The sequence below is a fragment of the Pseudophryne corroboree genome, chromosome 8 (assembly GCF_028390025.1).
Source record: "Pseudophryne corroboree isolate aPseCor3 chromosome 8, aPseCor3.hap2, whole genome shotgun sequence".
Classification (NCBI taxonomy): Eukaryota; Metazoa; Chordata; class Amphibia; order Anura; family Myobatrachidae; genus Pseudophryne; species Pseudophryne corroboree.
In genome coordinates this window covers 7,787,433-7,814,929 of record NC_086451.1, presented here as the reverse complement: position 1 = coordinate 7,814,929, position 27,497 = coordinate 7,787,433, and the positions used below count along the sequence as shown (strand labels likewise).

General features: G+C 53.6%; 1 protein-coding gene and 1 long non-coding RNA gene across 3 annotated transcripts in view; one reads left to right on the top strand and one right to left on the bottom strand.

Moving 5' to 3' along the window:
• Positions 1-26,529, top strand: part of LOC134948088 (uncharacterized) — a 26,887-nt gene extending 358 nt beyond the window's left edge. Inside the window, exon 2 of the long non-coding RNA XR_010182904.1 lies at positions 26,312-26,529. This is a non-coding gene — a long non-coding RNA (uncharacterized LOC134948088). The remainder of the gene's footprint in view (positions 1-26,311) is intronic.
• The window catches only part of INPP5E (inositol polyphosphate-5-phosphatase E), a 53,094-nt gene continuing 26,420 nt past the window's right edge, over positions 824-27,497 (bottom strand). For both annotated transcript variants that reach the window (XM_063935859.1, XM_063935860.1), the window contains exons 9-11: positions 6,153-6,268; positions 4,552-4,688; positions 824-3,849 (exon numbers count right to left, since the gene is read on the bottom strand). In XM_063935859.1, coding sequence (XP_063791929.1) covers positions 3,717-3,849; positions 4,552-4,688; positions 6,153-6,268 — 386 coding nt within the window. In that variant the 3' untranslated portion in view covers positions 824-3,716. The remainder of the gene's footprint in view (positions 3,850-4,551; positions 4,689-6,152; positions 6,269-27,497) is intronic.

The following is a 27,497-nucleotide window of genomic DNA, read 5'->3' as shown; positions in this document are numbered from 1 at the left end:
AAATAACCCACCCAAATCTAACTCTCTGCACATGTTACATCTGCCCCACCTGCAGTGCACATGGTTTTGCCCAACTGCTAACAAAGTTCCTGCTGCGTTCAACTCAGAATTACCCCCAATGTGGACAATGTAGGGACGGAGAGCAGAAGGAAAACGGTTGAGGGAAAACGGTTGAGGGAAAACGGTTGAGGGAAAACGGTTGAGGGAAACCCCCCCCCCCCCCCCCCCCCAGAAAGAGTACAACTGCTGCATCCAGTATAGATCGCAGGGGTGAAGGTCTGGGGAAGGGGAAGCCCAGTAAGTATTGCTCTAGGACAGTGATGGCTAACCTTGACACTCCAGCTGTTGTTGAACTAAACATCCCAGCATGCCCTGCTACAGTTTTGCTATTTGGCCTTGCTAAAACTGATGCAGGGCATGCTGGGATGTGTAGTTCAACAACAGCTGGAGTGTCAAGGTTAGCCATCACTGCTCTAGGAGGTAACGACTGAGTAAGTAAAGATTTTGTACAACATATGGGTGTATTGTAGATATGAGAAACGTCTGGTCGCTGTGGTTTGGTGTAAATCCTGCCACGTGCCCCCGTTCTCTGCAAGCTGCCCCAGCGACATTTCTCATTACACAGAGAGTGGTACAAACATGACTTATGCTGGGTACACACTGGCCCATACACCGTGGGTGCGCTGGTGGGCGAGTACCAGCCATGTCTGTAAACAACGGCGTCAGCCCTGCAGCACCTGCCCGTACATCCACTGCACGGTATATATCTATACGCTGCTGTGCCATCATGACAAACGGACACTTCCATTAAACACACAACAGCCAAGGGGTCAGGGATCATTTTATTATGTGGTCAGAGATAAATATATATTTACATATATTACTGTACAGTACAACACAAGGCAGCAGTCCACAGATAAAGTGTCAGTAGAGAATTAGGTGCGCCCTCTGCAGGTCTGCGATTAGATTACATTATCAGAGCTGGTGGGGGTAGGGGGGAAACGCGCTGCGGAGAATGGTCCCTGGGGATGTAAACATGATTCTCATCCGATTTTGGTCAGCAGCATAAACACACAGTTTAGTCATTTAACAGCCGGAAACGTTGATGACAGTATGATGACAATGAACGTGGGAGCTGGAGGGAAAGTGCTCCCGTCACGTAGACTGGACGCAGCTATTGTGGGCTAAACCTGTATTTACATACAGAGAATAAAGGAACGGTGTTGGGATTAATAGAAGAGCATTTACTTACACGTGTAATAGCATCACTGACACTACGGTAAGAACTAGATGGTCTGTACTCATAGGGGGCTCAGCTGGAAGAACACTCTGTACAGCGCTGTGTAATTGGTGGTGATATATAAATACTTGTGATAGACACCGTCCGTACTAATAAGGCTAAGGCACGTAATCAGTCTCTTCTTGAACTTCCTGTAATACGAGGGTGATAACGTCATGTCACAGAGACCAGTTTGGTTCTTGGCCAGGCGGAATGCTTTTCATGTTGAACGCCTGTCCTGCCATTATCAAAGGCAGTGCACCAAACCCAAACCTGTTCCCATGACATGATACTATCACCGTACACCGCGACAAGTTGGCGCACCTCAGTGTGTGACCGTGTGTCCGCCAGCAGCCATCTTACACCTGATGCTGGGACAGTATGGCTGATATCTGATGACACTACACACCTCAGTGTGTGACCGTGTGTCCGCCAGCCGCCATCTTACACCTGATGCTGGGACAGTATGGCTGATATCTGATGACACTACGCACCTCAGTGTGTGACCGTGTGTCCGCCAGCCGCCATCTTACACCTGATGCTGGGACAGTATGACTGATATGAGGCGCAGTGTAATGGCCGTGAGGGGAAGCAGCGATGGCCTGGCGGGGAAGTAGACTGAATATTTTATTTAAGCTGCTGTACCAGAGACGTAGGGTGTCATTCCAAGTTGATCACTAGCTGCATATGTTGGCAGCGCAGCGATCCGGCTAAAAAACAGTAGTTCTGCGCATGCATATGCGGCGCAATGCGCACGCGCGACATACGGGCACAACGAACGATGCAGTTTTGCACAGGGTCTAGCGATGCATTTCAGTCGCACTGCTGGCCGCAGAGTGATTGACATGAAGTGGGCGTTTCTGGGTGTCAACAGACCGTTTTCAAGGAGTGTTCGGAAAAATGCAGGCGTGCCAGGGAAAACGCAGGCGTGGCTGGGCGAACGCTGGGCGGGTGTGTGACGGCAAATCCGGAACTGAATAGTCTAGTGATCGCAAGCGCCGAGTAGGTTTTGAGCTACTCTGAAACTACACAAAAATTTTTGCAGGTGCTCTGCGATAAAAACGTTCGCACGTCTGCTAAGCTAAGATACACTCCCAGTGGGCGGCGGCATAGCGTTTGCATGGCTGCTAAAAACTGCTAACGAGCGATAAACTCGGAATGACCCCCTGTAGTTTCATTTGCTTGAGCCGCGTGACTTTCCCTGCCACCCTGAGTACACGGAGGGTTACTCAGATGACGGATACTGCGTCACATACACATCGGCTGTAGCTATAGTGTCCCATCTCTGAATCTGCCTCCAAGCACGGTACGTAGGATGTGTGTAAATGGATTGGATGGTGGCAGATCAGGAATAACGATGCGTGGCGAGTCACCGGTATAGTGCACCTGTCGTTTGGCTTTTTACCCAGATTCCGTACTACTTCCTGAACTCACAGTGTAGTAAATAGCTAATCCTGTGGGAAGATGTGGCAGATGACGCGGGTCACTCAGAGGATCTCAGTCTGTTATACTTTACCGGCATTTTGCGTCTAAATTCCCTAATATTGTATTATGTATTCAGGATTAGAACTTTATTACAAAATAATCGGTATAAAGGAGCAGAAGACGACGCATATTTTCAGAAGGTGCGTGTAAGTCGCAGAGGCCGCGCTAAGTGCGGCTATCTGATGACCGGTGTGTGCGGGGACACATTTTTATATACTACTTAATTACAGGAAGTATAATCGCATCTATTATTGGGTTTCTTTTGTTTGTATGAAACTAGTTGTCCCTTGTTTAAACATAATCTTATTTATATACCAGTAACACTGGGTACACACTGATAGATATAAGATCAATGAATCTGCAGATATATCTATAGCCGGATCGGGCAGAGTGTTGCGCATATACACTGCCCGATCCGTCATGACTGACGTCACGAACTGGACGGGGTTTTACATGCGCCGCCCATGTCAGCTGTCAATCACCGTCGGCTGCTGCAGCATGTGTGCGGGCGGTCGGCTGTCTATCAGTACACACACAGCAATGCACCATTATATCTGTAGATATATTGGTTATCGTGTGTGCTGCAGGGCCGACGCGATATGTGTGTGTGAACGACGGCGTTCACACACATCATTGGTACACACAGAGTATAAATAGCGGAATGAATGACTTGTGTGAAACGCGTGGAGACGGTGGGACGGAGCGCTGGAACACAGGGCGAGTAGCGTTAGTGACTCTCAGGGATTTTATTCCAGCCGATCCTCTAGGAGCACAGATACAAATGTACTTACCTTACAGTGACGCTACACACCTGTGTAATTATATACCCCCCCCCCAGCACGCTTCTCTGCCTCTCTATAAGTGAATATTGGCTCAGCCCACAGAATAGCTGGATCCACAGAGAAGGCCTCTGGTGCACTTCCTACACGTCCTCCCCTCCGCGCTCCGTCCTTCAGGAGATTGCGCAGACGCTGCTGCTTTTTTGATTCTTTAGTGCTTGATGCTTCGGCTGCTCTCGTGAACTCCGTCTCTTCATGCCCAGCAAATACAGCTCGCGGTCAAACAGCCCGGCGGCCAGCGGAATGCTGAAACGTAATATGGGGACTTAGGAGGGGCCAGCAAAGCTTGAACGCACAGACCCGAACATTAATACGTTAACAAAGTAGGTAAATTACTCAAAATAAAAGTAAAATAATAATAGAGATGACTTCCCTCTCGCCTATGCGATGCTGCACTCTAGAGTTCCGGCATTGCAGTGCCAACCAAACACCCGATATCACACAATGGCTACTGGCCCTACGACTACCGACGATGCATCACTATACACCAGAGTTTCCCAAACTCAGTCCTCAAGGCATTCCAACAGTCCAGGTTAGATATCCATGCTTCTGCACAGATGGTATAATTAAACTGATGTACTAAGTAGGCCACCTGTGCTTAAGCATAGATATCCTTAAAACCTGGCCTGTTGAGGAGCCTTGAGGACCAGGTTTGGGAAGCACTGCTGTACGGTACCTGCTCCTGGGGAGGATGATTCCTGTAAGACACAGCAGGAGGACACTCCGGGGATGGAGGATGACTGTAGTGCAATCATCTAAATTGCAGATTCCCTACATAGTCTATCAATTTTACTTTATACATTTCCTCACAGGATACAAAAAGAGCTCTTCCAGTTATGTATTAGTGACATTTGTATATAGCCTATATACTCCCAATACCATTACATATATGATCTATCAGACAGGGGAACTACTGGGCACATAAAGCCCACGCAGAGCATCACTCACTTGTCTCTTCCAGGTCTTATCCGAACTTCAAACAACCCAAACACCGGCCGGTGGTCAGAGGTCTTTATCTCCGAGCAAGAATCGTATTTGAGAACACGGATGTCGCCTTTATGCCGACTCTTGTACAGCACCCTGTCCTGCAGTGACAGACATAATCATACAGTAATTCCACAAGCTGTGACAACGTCATGTCTGCTGCCTGTAGGGAAGAGGGTAATCCCGACAGGTGTTCTGCAAGAACTGGAACAGTAGGAGGCTATGCAATTTATTCCAGAGTGTACACATTAAGATTAGGCCAGGGCAGTGAGCTTGCAAGGTGAGCGAGTCAGGCCAGGGCAGTGAGCTTGCAAGGTGAGCGAGTCAGGCCAGGGCAGCGAGTGAGCGAGTCAGGCCAGGGCAGCGAGTGAGCGAGTCAGGCCAGGGCAGAGAGTGCGTGAGGTGAGCGAGTCAGGCCAGGGCAGCGAGTGAGCCAGAAGGGGAAGGGAGCGAGCGAGTCAGGGCAGAGAGCGAGCAAGTCAGGCCAGGGCAAAAAGCGAGCGAGTCAGGCTAGGGCAAAAAGCGAGCGAGTCAGGCCAGGGCAAAGAGCGAGCGAGTCAGGCCAGGGCAAAGAGCGAGCGAGTCAGGCCAGGGCAGAGAGCGAGCGAGTCAGGCCAGGGCAGAGAGCGAGCGAGTCAGGCCAGGGCAGAGAGCGAGCGAGTCAGGACAGGGCAGAGAGCGAGCGAGTCAGGACAGGGCAGAGAGCGAGCGAGTCAGGACAGGGCAGAGAGCGAGCGAGTCAGGACAGGGCAGAGAGCGAGCGAGTCAGGACAGGGCAGAGAGCGAGCGAGTCAGGACAGGGCAGAGAGCGAGCGAGTCAGGACAGGGCAGAGAGCGAGCGAGTCAGGACAGGGCAGAGAGCACGTGAGGTGAGCGGGTCAGACCAGGGCAGCGAGTGAGCGAGTCAGGCCAGGGCAGCGAGTGAGCGAGTCAGGCCAGGGCAGCGAGTGAGCGAGTCAGGCCAGGGCAGCGAGTGAGCGAGTCAGGCCAGGGCAGCGAGTGAGCGAGTCAGGCCAGGGCAGCGAGTGAGCGAGACAGGCCAGGGCAGCGAGTGAGCGAGTCAGGCCAGGGCAGCGAGTGAGCGAGTCAGGCCAGGGCAGCGAGTGAGCGAGTCAGGCCAGGGCAGCGAGTGAGCGAGTCAGGCCAGGGCAGCGAGTGAGCGAGTCAGGCCAGGGCAGTGAGTGAGCGAGTCAGGCCACAGAGCGCGTGAGGTGAGCGAGTCAGGCCAGGGCAGAGAGTGCGTGAGGTGAGCGGGTCAGGCCAGGGCAGAGAGCGTGTGAGGTGAGCGAGTCAGGCCAGAGCAGCGAGTGAGTGAGTCAGGCCAGGGCATAGAGCGAGTCAGAGGTGGGCAGTGAGCGTGCAAGACAAGCAAGCCTGTCCAGGACAGGGAGCATGCGAGTCACTCAGGGCAGGCCAGTAAGCGCGCGAGTCATGGGAGGGTAATGGCAGAAGGTCCTGTCTATACTTTAGCATGTATCGTACACATTACACAATCCCCTAACACAGGCATACCTCTGCCATAATACATGGCTGCAACACACAGACCAGTAACATGTAGCACTTACCGTGTAGGACGGGGTTCTCTCTTTGGATGAGGAGTCGTATTTGTCACAGCCAACATCAAACTTGTATGTGGGAGGGAAGTTAATTGTGGCTTCTTCAAACCCTTTAAATATGGATCCTGGAATGCAATAAAGGGAAATGAAATAAATGTATCATAAGTACAGAGGTGTCACATATTATTCCAGTAATAAGATTATTCCCCTTACGGACATCCCTGCCCTCTCCATCTCTCTGCCACCTCCACCATGATTATTCCCCTTACTGACATCCCTGCCCTCTCCCATCTCTCTGCCACCTCCACCATGATTATTCCCCTTACTTCCATCCCTGCCCTCTCCCATCTCTCCTCCACCTCACCATGATTATTCCCCTTACTGACATCCCTGCCCTCTCCCATTTCTCCGCCAACTCCACCATGATTATTCCCCTTACTGACATCCCTGCCCTCTCCCATCTCTCCGCCACCCCCACCATGATTATTCCCCTTACTGACATCCCTGCCCTCTCCCATTTCTCCGCCAACTCCACCATGATTATTCCCCTTACTGACATCCCTGCCCTCTCCCATCTCTCCTCCACCTCCACCATGATTATTCCCCTTACTGACATCCCTGCCCTCTCCCATCTCTCCGCCACCCCCACCATGATTATTCCCCTTACTGACATCCCTGCCCTCTCCCATCTCTCCGCCACCTCCACCATGATTATTCCCCTTACTGACATCCCTGCCCTCTCCCATTTCTCCGCCACCCCCACCATGATTATTCCCCTTACTGACATCCCTGCCCTCTCCCATCTCTCCTCCACCATGATTATTCCCCTTACTTCCATCCCTGCCCTCTCCCATCTCTCCTCCACCATGATTATTCCCCTTATTGACATCCCTGCCCTCTCCCATCTCTCCTCCACCTCCACCATGATTATTCCCCTTACTGACATCCCTGCCCTCTCCCATCTCTCCTCCACCTCCACCATGATTATTCCCCTTACTGACATCCCTGCCCTCTCCCATCTCTCCTCCACCTCCACCATGATTATTCCCCTTACTTCCATCCCTGCCCTCTCCCATCTCTCCTCCACCATGATTATTCCCCTTACTTCCATCCCTGCCCTCTCCCATCTCTCCTCCACCTCCACCATGATTATTCCCCTTACTTCCATCCCTGCCCTCTCCCATCTCTCCGCCACCTCCACCATGATTATTCCCCTTACTGACATCCCTGCCCTCTCCCATCTCTCCTCCACCTCCACCATGATTATTCCCCTTACTGACATCCCTGCCCTCTCCCATCTCTCCTCCACCATGATTATTCCCCTTACTGACATCCCTGCCCTCTCCCATCTCTCCTCCACCATGATTATTCCCCTTACTGACATCCCTGCCCTCTCCCATCTCTCCGCCACCTCACCATGATTATTCCCCTTACTTCCATTCCTGGCCTCTCCCATCTCTCTGCAACCTCCACCATGATTATTCCCCTTACTGACATCCCTGCCCTCTCCCATCTCTCCGCCACCTCCACCATGATTATTCCCCTTACTGACATCCCTGCCATCTCCCATCTCTCCTCCACCTCCACCATGATTATTCCCCTTACTTACATCCCTGCCCTCTCCCATTTCTCTGCCACCCCCACCATGATTATTCCCGACATCCCTGCCCTCTCCCATCTCTCCGCCACCCCCACCATGATTATTCCCCTTACTGACATCCCTGCCCTCTCCCATCTCTCCGCCACCTCCACCATGATTATTCCCCTTACTGACATCCCTGCCCTCTCCCATCTCTCCTCCACCATGATTATTCCCCTTACTGACATCCCTGCCCTCTCCCATCTCTCCTCCACCTCCACCATGATTATTCCCCTTACTTACATCCCTGCCCTCTCCCATCTCTCCGCCACCATGATTATTCCCCTTACTGACATCCCTGCCCTCTCCCATCTCTCCGCCACCTCACCATGATTATTCCCCTTACTTCCATTCCTGCCCTCTCCCATCTCTCCGCCACCTCCACCATGATTATTCCCCTTACTTACATCCCTGCCCTCTCCCATTTCTCTGCCACCCCCACCATGATTATTCCCGACATCCCTGCCCTCTCCCATCTCTCCGCCACCCCCACCATGATTATTCCCCTTACTTCCATCCCTGCCCTCTCCCATCTCTCCGCCACCTCCACCATGATTATTCCCCTTACTGACATCCCTGCCCTCTCCCATCTCTCCTCCACCTCCACCAAGATTATTCCCCTTACTTCCATCCCTGCCCTCTCCCATCTCTCCGCCACCTCCACCATGATTATTCCCCTTACTGACATCCCTACCCTCTCCCATCTCTCTGCCACCTCCACCATGATTATTCCCCTTACTGACATCCCTGCCCTCTCCCATCTCTCTGCCACCTCCACCATGATTATTCCCATTACTGACATCCCTGCCCTCTCCCATCTCTCCTCCACCATGATTATTCCCCTTACTGACATCCCTGCCCTCTCCCATTTCTCCGCCAACTCCACCATGATTATTCCCCTTACTGACATCCCTGCCCTCTCCCATCTCTCCGCCACCCCCACCATGATTATTCCCCTTACTGACATCCCTGCCCTCTCCCATCTCTCCTCCACCTCCACCATGATTATTCCCCTTACTGACATCCCTGCCCTCTCCCATCTCTCCGCCACCCCCACCATGATTATTCCCCTTACTGACATCCCTGCCCTCTCCCATCTCTCCGCCACCTCCACCATGATTATTCCCCTTACTGACATCCCTGCCCTCTCCCATTTCTCCGCCACCCCCACCATGATTATTCCCCTTACTGACATCCCTGCCCTCTCCCATCTCTCCTCCACCATGATTATTCCCCTTACTTCCATCCCTGCCCTCTCCCATCTCTCCTCCACCATGATTATTCCCCTTACTGACATCCCTGCCCTCTCCCATCTCTCCTCCACCTCGATTATTCCCCTTACTGACATCCCTGCCCTCTCCCATCTCTCCTCCACCTCCACCATGATTATTCCCCTTACTGACATCCCTGCCCTCTCCCATCTCTCCTCCACCTCCACCATGATTATTCCCCTTACTTCCATCCCTGCCCTCTCCCATCTCTCCTCCACCATGATTATTCCCCTTACTTCCATCCCTGCCCTCTCCCATCTCTCCTCCACCTCCACCATGATTATTCCCCTTACTTCCATCCCTGCCCTCTCCCATCTCTCCGCCACCTCCACCATGATTATTCCCCTTACTGACATCCCTGCCCTCTCCCATCTCTCCTCCACCTCCACCATGATTCCCCTTACTGACATCCCTGCCCTCTCCCATCTCTCCTCCACCATGATTATTCCCCTTACTGACATCCCTGCCCTCTCCCATCTCTCCTCCACCTCCACCATGATTATTCCCCTTACTGACATCCCTGCCCTCTCCCATCTCTCCGCCACCTCACCATGATTATTCCCCTTACTTCCATTCCTGCCCTCTCCCATCTCTCTGCAACCTCCACCATGATTATTCCCCTTACTGACATCCCTGCCCTCTCCCATCTCTCCGCCACCTCCACCATGATTATTCCCCTTACTGACATCCCTGCCATCTCCCATCTCTCCTCCACCTCCACCATGATTATTCCCCTTACTTACATCCCTGCCCTCTCCCATTTCTCTGCCACCCCCACCATGATTATTCCCGACATCCCTGCCCTCTCCCATCTCTCCGCCACCCCCACCATGATTATTCCCCTACTGACATCCCTGCCCTCTCCCATCTCTCCGCCACCTCCACCATGATTATTCCCCTTACTGACATCCCTGCCGTCTCCCATCTCTCCGCCACCTCCACCATGATTATTCCCCTTACTTACATCCCTGCCCTCTCCCATTTCTCTGCCACCCCCACCATGATTATTCCCGACATCCCTGCCCTCTCCCATCTCTCCGCCACCCCCACCATGATTATTCCCCTTACTTCCATCCCTGCCCTCTCCCATCTCTCCGCCACCTCCACCATGATTATTCCCCTTACTGACATCCCTGCCCTCTCCCATCTCTCCGCCACCTCCACCATGATTATTCCCCTTACTGACATCCCTGCCCTCTCCCATCTCTCCTCCACCATGAATATTCCCCTTACTGACATCCCTGCCCTCTCCCATCTCTCCTCCACCTCCACCATGATTATTCCCCTTACTTACATCCCTGCCCTCTCCCATCTCTCCGCCACCATGATTATTCCCCTTACTGACATCCCTGCCCTCTCCCATCTCTCCGCCACCTCACCATGATTATTCCCCTTACTTCCATTCCTGCCCTCTCCCATCTCTCCGCCACCTCCACCATGATTATTCCCCTTACTTACATCCCTGCCCTCTCCCATTTCTCTGCCACCCCCACCATGATTATTCCCGACATCCCTGCCCTCTCCCATCTCTCCGCCACCCCCACCATGATTATTCCCCTTACTTCCATCCCTGCCCTCTCCCATCTCTCCGCCACCTCCACCATGATTATTCCCCTTACTGACATCCCTGCCCTCTCCCATCTCTCCTCCACCTCCACCAAGATTATTCCCCTTACTTCCATCCCTGCCCTCTCCCATCTCTCCGCCACCTCCACCATGATTATTCCCCTTACTGACATCCCTACCCTCTCCCATCTCTCTGCCACCTCCACCATGATTATTCCCCTTACTGACATCCCTGCCCTCTCCCATCTCTCCTCCACCATGATTATTCCCCTTACTGACATCCCTGCCCTCTCCCATTTCTCCGCCAACTCCACCATGATTATTCCCCTTACTGACATCCCTGCCCTCTCCCATCTCTCCGCCACCCCCACCATGATTATTCCCCTTACTGACATCCCTGCCCTCTCCCATCTCTCCGCCACCCCCACCATGATTATTCCCCTTACTGACATCCCTGCCCTCTCCCATTTCTCCGCCACCTCCACCATGATTATTCCCTTTACTGACATCCCTGCCCTCTCCCATCTCTCCTCCACCATGATTATTCCCCTTACTTCCATCCCTGCCCTCTCCCATCTCTCCTCCACCATGATTATTCCCCTTACTGACATCCCTGCCCTCTCCCATCTCTCCTCCCCCTCCACCATGATTATTCCCCTTACTGACATCCCTGCCCTCTCCCATCTCTCCTCCACCTCCACCATGATTATTCCCCTTACTGACATCCCTGCCCTCTCCCATCTCTCCTCCACCTCCACCATGATTATTCCCCTTACTTCCATCCCTGCCCTCTCCCATCTCTCCGCCACCTCCACCATGATTATTCCCCTTACTGACATCCCTGCCCTCTCCCATCTCTCCTCCACCTCCACCATGATTATTCCCCTTACTGACATCCCTGCCCTCTCCCATCTCTCCTCCACCTCCACCATCATTATTCCCCTTACTGACATCCCTGCCCTCTCCCATCTCTCCGCCACCATGATTATTCCCCTTACTTCCATCCCTGCCCTCTCTCATCTCTCCTCCACCTCCACCATGATTATTCCCCTTACTGACATCCCTGCCCTCTCCCATCTCTCCGCCACCTCCACCATGATTATTCCCCTTACTTCCATCCCTGCCCTCTCCCATCTCTCCTCCACCTCACCATGATTATTCCCCTTACTTCCATCCCTGCCCTCTCCCATCTCTCCTCCACCTCACCATGATTATTCCCCTTACTGACATCCCTGCCCTCTACCATCTCTCCTCCACCTCACCATGATTATTCCCCTTACTTCCATCCCTGCCCTCTCCCATCTCTCCTCCACCTCACCATGATTATTCCCCTTACTGACATCCCTGCCCTCTCCCATCTCTCCTCCACCTCACCATGATTATTCCCCTTACTTCCATCCCTGCCCTCTCCCATCTCTCCTCCACCATGATTATTCCCCTTACATCCATCCCTGCCCTCTCCCATCTCTCCGCCACCTCCACCATGATTATTCCCCTTACCGACATCCCTGCCCTCTCCCATCTCTCCTCCACCTCCACCATGATTATTCCCCTTACTGACATCCCTGCCCTCTCCCATCTCTCCTCCACCATGATTATTCCCCTTACTGACATCCCTGCCCTCTCCCATCTCTCCTCCACCATGATTATTCCCCTTACTGACATCCCTGCCCTCTCCCATCTCTCCGCCACCTCACCATGATTATTCCCCTTACTTCCATTCCTGCCCTCTCCCATCTCTCCGCCACCTCCACCATGATTATTCCCCTTACTTACATCCCTGCCCTCTCCCATTTCTCTGCCACCCCCACCATGATTATTCCCGACATCCCTGCCCTCTCCCATCTCTCCGCCACCCCCACCATGATTATTCCCCTTACTTCCATCCCTGCCCTCTCCCATCTCTCCGCCACCTCCACCATGATTATTCCCCTTACTGACATCCCTGCCCTCTCCCATCTCTCCGCCACCTCCACCATGATTATTCCCCTTACTGACATCCCTGCCCTCTCCCATCTCTCCTCCACCTCCACCATGATTATTCCCCTTACTTCCATTCCTGCCCTCTCCCATCTCTCCGCCACCTCCACCATGATTATTCCCCTTACTTCCATCCCTGCCCTCTCCCATCTCTCCGCCACCTCCACCATGATTATTCCCCTTACTTCCATCCCTGCCCTCTCCCATCTCTCCGCCACCTCACCATGATTATTCCCCTTACTTCCATTCCTGCCCTCTCCCATCTCTCCGCCACCCCCACCATGATTATTCCCCTTACTTCCATCCCTACCCTCTCCCATCTCTCCGCCACCTCCACCATGATTATTCCCCTTACTGACATCCCTGCCCTCTCCCATCTCTCCTCCACCTCCACCAAGATTATTCCCCTTACTTCCATCCCTGCCCTCTCCCATCTCTCCGCCACCTCCACCATGATTATTCCCCTTACTGACATCCCTACCCTCTCCCATCTCTCCTCCACCTCCACCATGATTATTCCCCTTACTTCCATCCCTGCCCTCTCCCATCTCTCCGCCACCTCCACCATGATTATTCCCCTTACTTCCATCCCTGCCCTCTCCCATCTCTCCGCCACCTCCACCATGATTATTCCCCTTACTTCCATCCCTGCCCTCTCCCATCTCACCATGATTATTCCCCTTACTTCCATCCCTGCCCTCTCCCATCTCTCCTCCACCTCCACCATGATTATTCCCCTTACTGACATCCCTGCCCTCTCCCATCTCTCCGCCACCTCACCATGATTATTCCCCTTACTTCCATTCCTGCCCTCTCCCATCTCTCTGCAACCTCCACCATGATTATTCCCCTTACTGACATCCCTGCCCTCTCCCATCTCTCCGCCACCTCCACCATGATTATTCCCCTTACTGACATCCCTGCCATCTCCCATCTCTCCTCCACCTCCACCATGATTATTCCCCTTACTTACATCCCTGCCCTCTCCCATTTCTCTGCCACCCCCACCATGATTATTCCCGACATCCCTGCCCTCTCCCATCTCTCCGCCACCCCCACCATGATTATTCCCCTACTGACATCCCTGCCCTCTCCCATCTCTCCGCCACCTCCACCATGATTATTCCCCTTACTGACATCCCTGCCGTCTCCCATCTCTCCGCCACCTCCACCATGATTATTCCCCTTACTTACATCCCTGCCCTCTCCCATTTCTCTGCCACCCCCACCATGATTATTCCCGACATCCCTGCCCTCTCCCATCTCTCCGCCACCCCCACCATGATTATTCCCCTTACTTCCATCCCTGCCCTCTCCCATCTCTCCGCCACCTCCACCATGATTATTCCCCTTACTGACATCCCTGCCCTCTCCCATCTCTCCGCCACCTCCACCATGATTATTCCCCTTACTGACATCCCTGCCCTCTCCCATCTCTCCTCCACCATGAATATTCCCCTTACTGACATCCCTGCCCTCTCCCATCTCTCCTCCACCTCCACCATGATTATTCCCCTTACTTACATCCCTGCCCTCTCCCATCTCTCCGCCACCATGATTATTCCCCTTACTGACATCCCTGCCCTCTCCCATCTCTCCGCCACCTCACCATGATTATTCCCCTTACTTCCATTCCTGCCCTCTCCCATCTCTCCGCCACCTCCACCATGATTATTCCCCTTACTTACATCCCTGCCCTCTCCCATTTCTCTGCCACCCCCACCATGATTATTCCCGACATCCCTGCCCTCTCCCATCTCTCCGCCACCCCCACCATGATTATTCCCCTTACTTCCATCCCTGCCCTCTCCCATCTCTCCGCCACCTCCACCATGATTATTCCCCTTACTGACATCCCTGCCCTCTCCCATCTCTCCTCCACCTCCACCAAGATTATTCCCCTTACTTCCATCCCTGCCCTCTCCCATCTCTCCGCCACCTCCACCATGATTATTCCCCTTACTGACATCCCTACCCTCTCCCATCTCTCTGCCACCTCCACCATGATTATTCCCCTTACTGACATCCCTGCCCTCTCCCATCTCTCCTCCACCATGATTATTCCCCTTACTGACATCCCTGCCCTCTCCCATTTCTCCGCCAACTCCACCATGATTATTCCCCTTACTGACATCCCTGCCCTCTCCCATCTCTCCGCCACCCCCACCATGATTATTCCCCTTACTGACATCCCTGCCCTCTCCCATCTCTCCGCCACCCCCACCATGATTATTCCCCTTACTGACATCCCTGCCCTCTCCCATTTCTCCGCCACCTCCACCATGATTATTCCCTTTACTGACATCCCTGCCCTCTCCCATCTCTCCTCCACCATGATTATTCCCCTTACTTCCATCCCTGCCCTCTCCCATCTCTCCTCCACCATGATTATTCCCCTTACTGACATCCCTGCCCTCTCCCATCTCTCCTCCCCCTCCACCATGATTATTCCCCTTACTGACATCCCTGCCCTCTCCCATCTCTCCTCCACCTCCACCATGATTATTCCCCTTACTGACATCCCTGCCCTCTCCCATCTCTCCTCCACCTCCACCATGATTATTCCCCTTACTTCCATCCCTGCCCTCTCCCATCTCTCCGCCACCTCCACCATGATTATTCCCCTTACTGACATCCCTGCCCTCTCCCATCTCTCCTCCACCTCCACCATGATTATTCCCCTTACTGACATCCCTGCCCTCTCCCATCTCTCCTCCACCTCCACCATCATTATTCCCCTTACTGACATCCCTGCCCTCTCCCATCTCTCCGCCACCATGATTATTCCCCTTACTTCCATCCCTGCCCTCTCTCATCTCTCCTCCACCTCCACCATGATTATTCCCCTTACTGACATCCCTGCCCTCTCCCATCTCTCCGCCACCTCCACCATGATTATTCCCCTTACTTCCATCCCTGCCCTCTCCCATCTCTCCTCCACCTCACCATGATTATTCCCCTTACTTCCATCCCTGCCCTCTCCCATCTCTCCTCCACCTCACCATGATTATTCCCCTTACTGACATCCCTGCCCTCTACCATCTCTCCTCCACCTCACCATGATTATTCCCCTTACTTCCATCCCTGCCCTCTCCCATCTCTCCTCCACCTCACCATGATTATTCCCCTTACTGACATCCCTGCCCTCTCCCATCTCTCCTCCACCTCACCATGATTATTCCCCTTACTTCCATCCCTGCCCTCTCCCATCTCTCCTCCACCATGATTATTCCCCTTACATCCATCCCTGCCCTCTCCCATCTCTCCGCCACCTCCACCATGATTATTCCCCTTACCGACATCCCTGCCCTCTCCCATCTCTCCTCCACCTCCACCATGATTATTCCCCTTACTGACATCCCTGCCCTCTCCCATCTCTCCTCCACCATGATTATTCCCCTTACTGACATCCCTGCCCTCTCCCATCTCTCCTCCACCATGATTATTCCCCTTACTGACATCCCTGCCCTCTCCCATCTCTCCGCCACCTCACCATGATTATTCCCCTTACTTCCATTCCTGCCCTCTCCCATCTCTCCGCCACCTCCACCATGATTATTCCCCTTACTTACATCCCTGCCCTCTCCCATTTCTCTGCCACCCCCACCATGATTATTCCCGACATCCCTGCCCTCTCCCATCTCTCCGCCACCCCCACCATGATTATTCCCCTTACTTCCATCCCTGCCCTCTCCCATCTCTCCGCCACCTCCACCATGATTATTCCCCTTACTGACATCCCTGCCCTCTCCCATCTCTCCGCCACCTCCACCATGATTATTCCCCTTACTGACATCCCTGCCCTCTCCCATCTCTCCTCCACCTCCACCATGATTATTCCCCTTACTTCCATTCCTGCCCTCTCCCATCTCTCCGCCACCTCCACCATGATTATTCCCCTTACTTCCATCCCTGCCCTCTCCCATCTCTCCGCCACCTCCACCATGATTATTCCCCTTACTTCCATCCCTGCCCTCTCCCATCTCTCCGCCACCTCACCATGATTATTCCCCTTACTTCCATTCCTGCCCTCTCCCATCTCTCCGCCACCCCCACCATGATTATTCCCCTTACTTCCATCCCTACCCTCTCCCATCTCTCCGCCACCTCCACCATGATTATTCCCCTTACTGACATCCCTGCCCTCTCCCATCTCTCCTCCACCTCCACCAAGATTATTCCCCTTACTTCCATCCCTGCCCTCTCCCATCTCTCCGCCACCTCCACCATGATTATTCCCCTTACTGACATCCCTACCCTCTCCCATCTCTCCTCCACCTCCACCATGATTATTCCCCTTACTTCCATCCCTGCCCTCTCCCATCTCTCCGCCACCTCCACCATGATTATTCCCCTTACTTCCATCCCTGCCCTCTCCCATCTCTCCGCCACCTCCACCATGATTATTCCCCTTACTTCCATCCCTGCCCTCTCCCATCTCTCCGCCACCTCCATCATGATTATTCCCCTTACTGACATCCCTGCCCTCTCCCATCTCTCCTCCACCATGATTATTCCCCTTACTGACATCCCTGCCCTCTCCCATCTCTCCTCCACCTCCACCATGATTATTCCCCTTACTTCCATCCCTGCCCTCTCCCATCTCTCCGCCACCTCCACCATGATTATTCCCCTTACTTCCATTCCTGCCCTCTCCCATCTCTCCGCCACCCCCACCATGATTATTCCCCTTACTTCCATCCCTGCCCTCTCCCATCTCTCCGCCACCTCCACCATGATTATTCCCCTTACTGACATCCCTGCCCTCTCCCATCTCTCCTCCACCTCCACCATGATTATTCCCCTTACTGACATCCCTGCCCTCTCCCATCTCTCCGCCACCTCCACCATGATTATTCCCCTTACTGACATCCCTGCCCTCTCCCATCTCTCCTCCACCATGATTATTCCCCTTACTGACATCTCTGCCCTCTCCCATCTCTCCTCCACCTCCACCATGATTATTCCCCTTACTTACATCCCTGCCCTCTCCCATCTCTCCGCCACCATGATTATTCCCCTTACTGACATCCCTGCCCTCTCCCATCTCTCCGCCACCTCACCATGATTATTCCCCTTACTTCCATTCCTGCCCTCTCCCATCTCTCCGCCACCTCCACCATGATTATTCCCCTTACTTACATCCCTGTCCTCTCCCATTTCTCTGCCACCCCCACCATGATTATTCCCGACATCCCTGCCCTCTCCCATCTCTCCGCCACCCCCACCATGATTATTCCCCTTACTTCCATCCCTGCCCTCTCCCATCTCTCCGCCACCTCCACCATGATTATTCCCCTTACTGACATCCCTGCCCTCTCCCATCTCTCCTCCACCTCCACCAAGATTATTCCCCTTACTTCCATCCCTGCCCTCTCCCATCTCTCCGCCACCTCCACCATGATTATTCCCCTTACTGACATCCCTACCCTCTCCCATCTCTCTGCCACCTCCACCATGATTATTCCCCTTACTGACATCCCTGCCCTCTCCCATCTCTCTGCCACCTCCACCATGATTATTCCCCTTACTGACATCCCTGCCCTCTCCCATCTCTCCTCCACCTCCACCATGATTATTCCCCTTACTGACATCCCTGCCCTCTCCCATTTCTCCGCCAACTCCACCATGATTATTCCCCTTACTGACATCCCTGCCCTCTCCCATCTCTCCGCCACCCCCACCATGATTATTCCCCTTACTGACATCCCTGCCCTCTCCCATCTCTCCGCCACCCCCACCATGATTATTCCCCTTACTGACATCCCTGCCCTCTCCCATTTCTCCGCCACCTCCACCATGATTATTCCCCTTACTGACATCCCTGCCCTCTCCCATCTCTCCTCCACCATGATTATTCCCCTTACTTCCATCCCTGCCCTCTCCCATCTCTCCTCCACCATGATTATTCCCCTTACTGACATTCCTGCCCTCTCCCATCTCTCCTCCACCTCCACCATGATTATTCCCCTTACTGACATCCCTGCCCTCTCCCATCTCTCCTCCACCATGATTATTCCCCTTACTGACATCCCTGCCTTCTCCCATCTCTCCTCCACCTCCACCATGATTATTCCCCTTACTTCCATCCCTGCCCTCTCCCATCTCTCCGCCACCTCCACCATGATTATTCCCCTTACTGACATCCCTGCCCTCTCCCATCTCTCCTCCACCTCCACCATGATTATTCCCCTTACTGACATCCCTGCCCTCTCCCATCTCTCCTCCACCTCCACCATGATTATTCCCTTACTGACATCCCTGCCCTCTCCCATCTCTCCGCCACCATGATTATTCCCCTTACTTCCATCCCTGCCCTCTCCCATCTCTCCTCCACCTCCACCATGATTATTCCCCTTACTGACATCCCTGCCCTCTCCCATCTCTCCGCCACCTCCACCATGATTATTCCCCTTACTTCCATCCCTGCCCTCTCCCATCTCACCATGATTATTCCCCTTACTTCCATCCCTGCCCTCTCCCATCTCTCCTCCACCTCACCATGATTATTCCCCTTACTGAAATCCCTGCCCTCTACCATCTCTCCTCCACCTCACCATGATTATTCCCCTTCCATCCCTGCCCTCTCCCATCTCTCCTCCACCTCACCATGATTATTCCCCTTACTGACATCCCTGCCCTCTCCCATCTCTCCTCCACCTCACCAGGATTATTCCCCTTACTTCCATCCCTGCCCTCTCCCATCTCTCCTCCACCATGATTATTCCCCTTACATCCATCCCTGCCCTCTCCCATCTCTCCGCCACCTCCACCATGATTATTCCCCTTACTGACATCCCTGCCCTCTCCCATCTCTCCTCCACCATGATTATTCCCCTTACTGACATCCCTGCCCTCTCCCATCTCTCCTCCACCTCCACCATGATTATTCCCCTTACTGACATCCCTGCCCTCTCCCATCTCTCCGCCACCTCACCATGATTATTCCCCTTACTTCCATTCCTGCCCTCTCCCATCTCTCCGCCACCTCCACCATGATTATTCCCCTTACTTACATCCCTGCCCTCTCCCATTTCTCTGCCACCCCCACCATGATTATTCCCGACATCCCTGCCCTCTCCCATCTCTCCGCCACCCCCACCATGATTATTCCCCTTACTGACATCCCTGCCCTCTCCCATCTCTCCGCCACCTCCACCATGATTATTCCCCTTACTGACATCCCTGCCCTCTCCCATCTCTCCTCCACCATGATTATTCCCCTTACTGACATCCCTGCCCTCTCCCATCTCTCCTCCACCTCCACCATGATTATTCCCCTTACTTACATCCCTGCCCTCTCCCATCTCTCCGCCACCTCCACCATGATTATTCCCCTTACTTCCATCCCTGCCCTCTCCCATCTCTCCGCCACCTCCACCATGATTATTCCCCTTACTTCCATCCCTGCCCTCTCCCATCTCTCCGCCACCTCACCATTATTATTCCCCTTACTTCCATTCCTGCCCTCTCCCATCTCTCCGCCACCCCCACCATGATTATTCCCCTTACTTCCATCCCTGCCCTCTCCCATCTCTCCGCCACCTCCACCATGATTATTCCCCTTACTGACATCCCTGCCCTCTCCCATCTCTCCTCCACCTCCACCAAGATTATTCCCCTTACTTCCATCCCTGCCCTCTCCCATCTCTCCGCCACCTCCACCATGATTCCCCTTACTGACATCCCTGCCCTCTCCCATCTCTCCGCCACCTCCACCATGATTATTCCCCTTACTGACATCCCTGCCCTCTCCCATCTCTCCTCCACCATGATTATTCCCCTTACTGACATCCCTGCCCTCTCCCATCTCTCCTCCACCTCCACCATGATTATTCCCCTTACTTACATCCCTGCCCTCTCCCATCTCTCCGCCACCTCCACCATGATTATTCCCCTTACTTCCATCCCTGCCCTCTCCCATCTCTCCGCCACCTCCACCATGATTATTCCCCTTACTTCCATCCCTGCCCTCTCCCATCTCTCCGCCACCTCACCATGATTATTCCCCTTACTTCCATTCCTGCCCTCTCCCATCTCTCCGCCACCCCCACCATGATTATTCCCCTTACTTCCATCCCTGCCCTCTCCCATCTCTCCGCCACCTCCACCATGATTATTCCCCTTACTGACATCCCTGCCCTCTCCCATCTCTCCTCCACCAAGATTATTCCCCTTACTTCCATCCCTGCCCTCTCCCATCTCTCCGCCACCTCCACCATGATTATTCCCCTTACTGACATCCCTACCCTCTCCCATCTCTCCTCCACCTCCACCATGATTATTCCCCTTACTTCCATCCCTGCCCTCTCCCATCTCTCCGCCACCTCCACCATGATTATTCCCCTTACTTCCATCCCTGCCCTCTCCCATCTCTCCGCCACCTCCACCATGATTATTCCCCTTACTTCCATCCCTGCCCTCTCCCATCTCTCCGCCACCTCCACCATGATTATTCCCCTTACTTCCATCCCTGCCCTCTCCCATCTCTCCGCCACCTCCATCATGATTATTCCCCTTACTGACATCCCTGCCCTCTCCCATCTCTCCTCCACCTCCACCATGATTATTCCCCTTACTGACATCCCTGCCCTCTCCCATCTCTCCTCCACCTCCACCATGATTATTCCCCTTACTGACATCCATGCCCTCTCCCATCTCTCCTCCACCTCCACCATGATTATTCCCCTTACTGACATCCCTGCCCTCTCCCATCTCTCCACCACCTCCACCATGATTATTCCCCTTACTGACATCCCTGCCCTCTCCCATCTCTCCTCCACCTCCACCATGATTATTCCCCTTACTGACATCCCTGCCCTCTCCCATCTCTCCTCCACCTCCACCATGATTATTCCCCTTACTGACATCCATGCCCTCTCCCATCTCTCCTCCACCTCCACCATGATTATTCCCCTTACTGACATCCCTGCCCTCTCCCATCTCTCCTCCACCATGATTATTCCCCTTACTGACATCCCTGCCCTCTCCCATCTCTCCTCCACCTCCACCATGATTATTCCCCTTACTGACATCCATGCCCTCTCCCATCTCTCCGCCACCTCACCATGATTATTCCCCTTACTGACATCCCTGCCCTCTCCCATCTCTCCTGCACCTCCACCATGATTATTCCCCTTACTGACATCCCTGCCCTCTCCCATCTCTCCGCCACCTCCACCATGATTATTCCCCTTACGGACATCCCTGCCCTCTCCCATCTCTCCTCCACCTCCACCAAGATTATTCCCCTTACTGACATCCCTGCCCTCTCCCATCTCTCCTCCACCTCCACCATGATTATTCCCCTTACTGACATCCATGCCCTCTCCCATCTCTCCGCCACCTCCACCATGATTATTCCCCTTACTGACATCCCTGCCCTCTCCCATCTCTCCGCCACCTCCACCATGATTATTCCCCTTACTGACATCCCTGCCCTCTCCCATCTCTCCGCCACCTCCACCATGATTATTCCCCTTACTTCCATCCCTGCCCTCTCCCATCTCTCCTCCACCTCACCATGATTATTCCCCTTACTTACATCCCTGCCCTCTCCCATCTCTCCTCTACCTCACCATGATTATTCCCCTTACTGACATCCCTGCCCTCTCCCATCTCTCCGCCACCTCCACCATGATTATTCCCCTTACTTCCATCCCTGCCCTCTCCCATCTCTCCTCCACCTCACCATGATTATTCCCCTTACTTACATCCCTGCCCTCTCCCATCTCTCCTCTACCTCACCATGATTATTCCCCTTACTGACATCCCTGCCCTCTCCCATCTCTCCGCCACCTCCACCATGATTATTCCCCTTACTTCCATCCCTGCCCTCTCCCATCTCTCCTCCACCTCACCATGATTATTCCCCTTACTTCCATCCCTGCCCTCTCCCATCTCTCCTCCACCTCACCATGATTATTCCCCTTACTGACATCCCTGCCCTCTACCATCTCTCCTCCACCTCCACCATGATTATTCCCCTTACTTCCATCCCTGCCCTCTCCCATCTCTCCTCCACCATGATTATTCCCCTTACTTCCATCCCTGCCCTCTCCCATCTCTCCGCAACCTCCACCATGATTATTCCCCTTACTGACATCCCTGCCCTCTCCCATCTCTCCTCCACCTCCACCATGATTATTCCCCTTACTGACATCCCTGCCCTCTCCCATCTCTCCTCCACCATGATTATTCCCCTTACTGACATCCCTGCCCTCTCCCATCTCTCCTCCACCTCCACCATGATTATTCCCCTTACTGACATCCCTACCCTCTCCCATCTCTCCGCCACCTCACCATGATTATTCCCCTTACTTCCATTCCTGCCCTCTCCCATCTCTCCGCCACCTCCACCATGATTATTCCCCTTACTTCCATTCCTGCCCTCTCCCATCTCTCCGCCACCTCCACCATGATTATTCCCCTTACTTACATCCCTGCCCTCTCCCATTTCTCTGCCACCCCCACCATGATTATTCCCGACATCCCTGCCCTCTCCCATCTCTCCGCCACCCCCACCATGATTATTCCCCTTACTTCCATCCCTGCCCTCTCCCATCTCTCCGCCACCTCCACCATGATTATTCCCCTTACTGACATCCCTGCCCTCTCCCATCTCTCCGCCACCTCCACCATGATTATTCCCCTTACTGACATCCCTGCCCTCTCCCATCTCTCCTCCACCATGATTATTCCCCTTACTGACATCCCTGCCCTCTCCCATCTCTCCTCCACCTCCACCATTATTCCCCTGACTTCCATCCCTGCCCTCTCCCATCTCTCCGCCACCTCACCATGATTATTCCCCTTACTTCCATTCCTGCCCTCTCCCATCTCTCCGCCACCTCCACCATGATTATTCCCCTTACTTCCATCCCTGCCCTCTCCCATCTCTCCGCCACCTCACCATGATTATTCCCCTTACTTCCATTCCTGCCCTCTCCCATCTCTCCGCCACCTCCACCATGATTATTCCCCTTACTTCCATCCCTGCCCTCTCCCATCTCTCCGCCACCTCACCATGATTATTCCCCTTACTTCCATCCCTGCCCTCTCCCATCTCTCCTCCACCTCCACCATGATTATTCCCCTTCCTTCCATCCCTGCCCTCTCCCATCTCTCCTCCACCATGATTATTCCCCTTCCTTCCATCCCTGCCCTCTCCCATCTCTCCTCCACCATGATTATTCCCCTTACTTCCATCCCTGCCCTCTCCCATCTCTCCTCCACCTCCACCATGATTATTCCCCTTACTTCCATCCCTGCCCTCTCCCATCTCTCCGCCACCTCCACCATGATTATTCCCCTTACTTCCATTCCTGCCCTCTCCCATCTCTCCGCCACCTCCACCATGATTATTCCCCTTACTTACATCCCTGCCCTCTCCCATCTCTCCTCCACCTCCACCATGATTATTCCCCTTACTTCCATCCCTGCCCTCTCCCATCTCTCCTCCACCATGATTATTCCCCTTACTTCCATCCCTGCCCTCTCCCATCTCTCCTCCACCATGATTATTCCCCTTCCTTCCATCCCTGCCCTCTCCCATCTCTCCTCCACCATGATTATTCCCCTTACTTCCATCCCTGCCCTCTCCCATCTCTCCGCCACCTCCACCATGATTATTCCCCTTACTTACATCCCTGCCCTCTCCCATCTCTCCGTCACCCCCACCATGATTATTCCCCTTACTTCCATCCCTGCCCTCTCCCATCTCTCCGCCACCTCCACCATGATTATTCCCCTTACTGACATCCCTGCCCTCTCCCATCTCTCCTCCACCTCCACCATGATTATTCCCCTTACTGACATCCCTGCCCTCTCCCATCTCTCCTCCACCTCACCATGATTATTCCCCTTACTTCCATCCCTGCCCTCTCCCATCTCTCCGCCACCTCACCCTGATTATTCCCCTTACTTCCATCCCTGCCCTCTCCCATCTCTCCGCCACCTCCACCATGATTATTCCCCTTACTTCCATCCCTGCCCTCTCCCATCTCTCCGCCACCTCACCATGATTATTCCCCTTACTTCCATCCCTGCCCTCTCCCATCTCTCCGCCACCTCCACCATGATTATTCCCCTTACTTCCATCCCTGCCCTCTCCCATCTCTCCGCCACCCCCACCATGATTATTCCCCTTACTTCCATCCCTGCCCTCTCCCATCTCTCCGCCACCCCCACCATGATTATTCCCCTTACTGACATCCCTGCCCTCTCCCATCTCTCCTCCACCTCCACCATGATTATTCCCCTTACTTCCATCCCTGCCCTCTCCCATCTCTCCTCCACCTCCACCATGATTATTCCCCTTACTGACATCCCTACCCTCTCCCATCTCTCCTCCACCTCCACCATGATTATTCCCCTTACTTCCATCCCTGCCCTCTCCCATCTCTCCTCCACCATGATTATTTCCCTTACTTCCATCCCTGCCCTCTCCCATCTCTCCTCCACCTCCACCATGATTATTCCCCTTACTTCCATCCCTGCCCTCTCCCATCTCTCCGCCACCTCCACCATGATTATTCCCTACTTCCATCCCTGCCCTCTCCCATCTCTCCGCCACCTCACCATGATTATTCCCCTTACTTCCATCCCTGCCCTCTCCCATCTCTCCGCCACCTCCACCATGATTATTCCCCTTACTGACATCCCTGCCCTCTCCCATCTCTCCTCCACCATGATTATTCCCCTTACTTCCATCCCTGCCCTCTCCCATCTCTCCGCCACCTCCACCATGATTATTCCCCTTACTGACATCCCTGCCCTCTCCCATCTCTCCGCCACCTCCACCAAGATTATTCCCCTTACTTCCATCCCTGCCCTCTCCCATCTCTCCGCCACCCCCACCATGATTATTCCCCTTACTTCCATCCCTGCCCTCTCCCATCTCTCCGCCACCTCCACCATGATTATTCCCCTTACTGACATCCCTGCCCTCTCCCATCTCTCCGCCACCTCCACCATGATTATTCCCCTTACTGACATCCCTGCCCTCTCCCATCTCTCCGCCACCTCCACCATGATTATTCCCCTTACTGACATCCCTGCCCTCTCCCATCTCTCCGCCACCTCCACCATAAACTAGAACTGTAAAACCTGCACAGTAATCAGCTTTAATTTATCTACCACTGGACAGGTATAATCAGTAATGATCAATGCTAATTCCTCGTAAATGCTCCCTGGCAGCGATAACGTACGGGTTACGTGCTTAGTAGACTCAGGATAAAGGTCTATACCGTAACCCCTGCTTCCCGAGAACCTCCCCAAGCTGTGCTTTATCATATACGGTGGGAGTCAGTCCTCCATGGGCAGTAAGGCTCCCCTGATGGGGGTCAGTCCTCCAAGTGCAGGTAAGGCTCCCCTGATGAGGGTCAGTTCCCCATGGGCAGCCAGGCTCCCCAGATGGGAGTCAGTCACCTCCCGGGCAGTGGGGCTCTCCTGTCAGGGGTCAGTCACCCCCCCCGGGACAGTAAGGCTCTCCTGACTTGGGTCAGTCACCCCCCCCGGGACAGTAAGGCTCTCCTGTCGGGGGGTCAGTCATCCCCCAGGGTAGTAAGGCTCTCCTGTCGGGGGGTCAGTCACCCCCCGGGGCAGGGAGGCTCTCCTGTCGAACACGGCTAGAACCATTCCTTGGTATGGGAAGGAAATGACATCCAGGGAATGCTTTTATATAAAATATCGTCTATTAATCTTTCTTGCAGATCCCTATGAAGGGTTCTGCCCATACTCTGGAGACTGAAGCTACAATCACACTGGACGGAGTCTGATCCTGAAGAAACAGCTTTCCATTATACAGGATGATCTACTGGACTTTCATCTTCTGATGGACCACACATTAATCACATTACACTCCATCCTGAAAGTCATACATACAGATAAGTCTCTTACGATTACACTGACATCTGTCTGCCTCTTCCCATCCTTTATTAATGAGATCTGTAATTATCCGGAGCACTAGACACACTCTGGAAGAGACACAGAAGGGGGATCTTGGAGGGAAGCTGGGGAGGGGGTCAGTCTTTGGCTGGAGCATTGTCTACCGGATGGTTTTGTTCATATGCTTCATTAGAAATATCACATCAGGGTTAAATGGCTTTTCCACAATCCCTTCAGACTCATTAACCGAAGACAAGAGAAGCCGGGGACTCGCTGGCACCTGAGGGACCAGGCTCTGCATCCTCTCTGTCAACACTTACTGATCCAGGTCTCTCGTGCCCCAGTAAATTAATGAATTTGCTCCTTCGAGACATCACCCGGTGTACACACGCTTCAATATATATTGTCCACACAACTAGTGATATATCGCTAGCACAATGGCGGGTGTGAACACTGGATATGTCTGTGAATGATATTCATGGACAGATCGTGTTGGCTGTCGCAGCCACTGAATATGATATCAGAAGTAGGCGGGCAGATTCGAATGACTCTGCAGCCAGACATCGGGCAGCGATTGGTGTGTATACATAAGACAGTCTGTGTGTGTATTCCTGTCTCTACCCAGCGGCGGGGAAGTAACCAGAACATTACGGCTGCCATGGAGTGGAAATGAAAAAATAAGAATTTACTTACCGATAATTCTATTTCTCGGAGTCCGTAGTGGATGCTGGGGTTCCTGAAAGGACCATGGGGAATAGCAGCTCCGCAGGAGACAGGGCACAAAAGTAAAGCTTTCCGATCAGGTGGTGTGCACTGGCTCCTCCCCCTATGACCCTCCTCCAAGCCAGTTAGGTACTGTGCCCGGACGAGCGTACACAATAAGGGAGGAATTTTGAATCCCGGGTAAGACTCATACCAGCCACACCAATCACACCGTACAACTTGTGATCTAAACCCAGTTAACAGTATGATAGCAGCGGAGCCTCTGAAAAGATGGCTCACAACAATAAT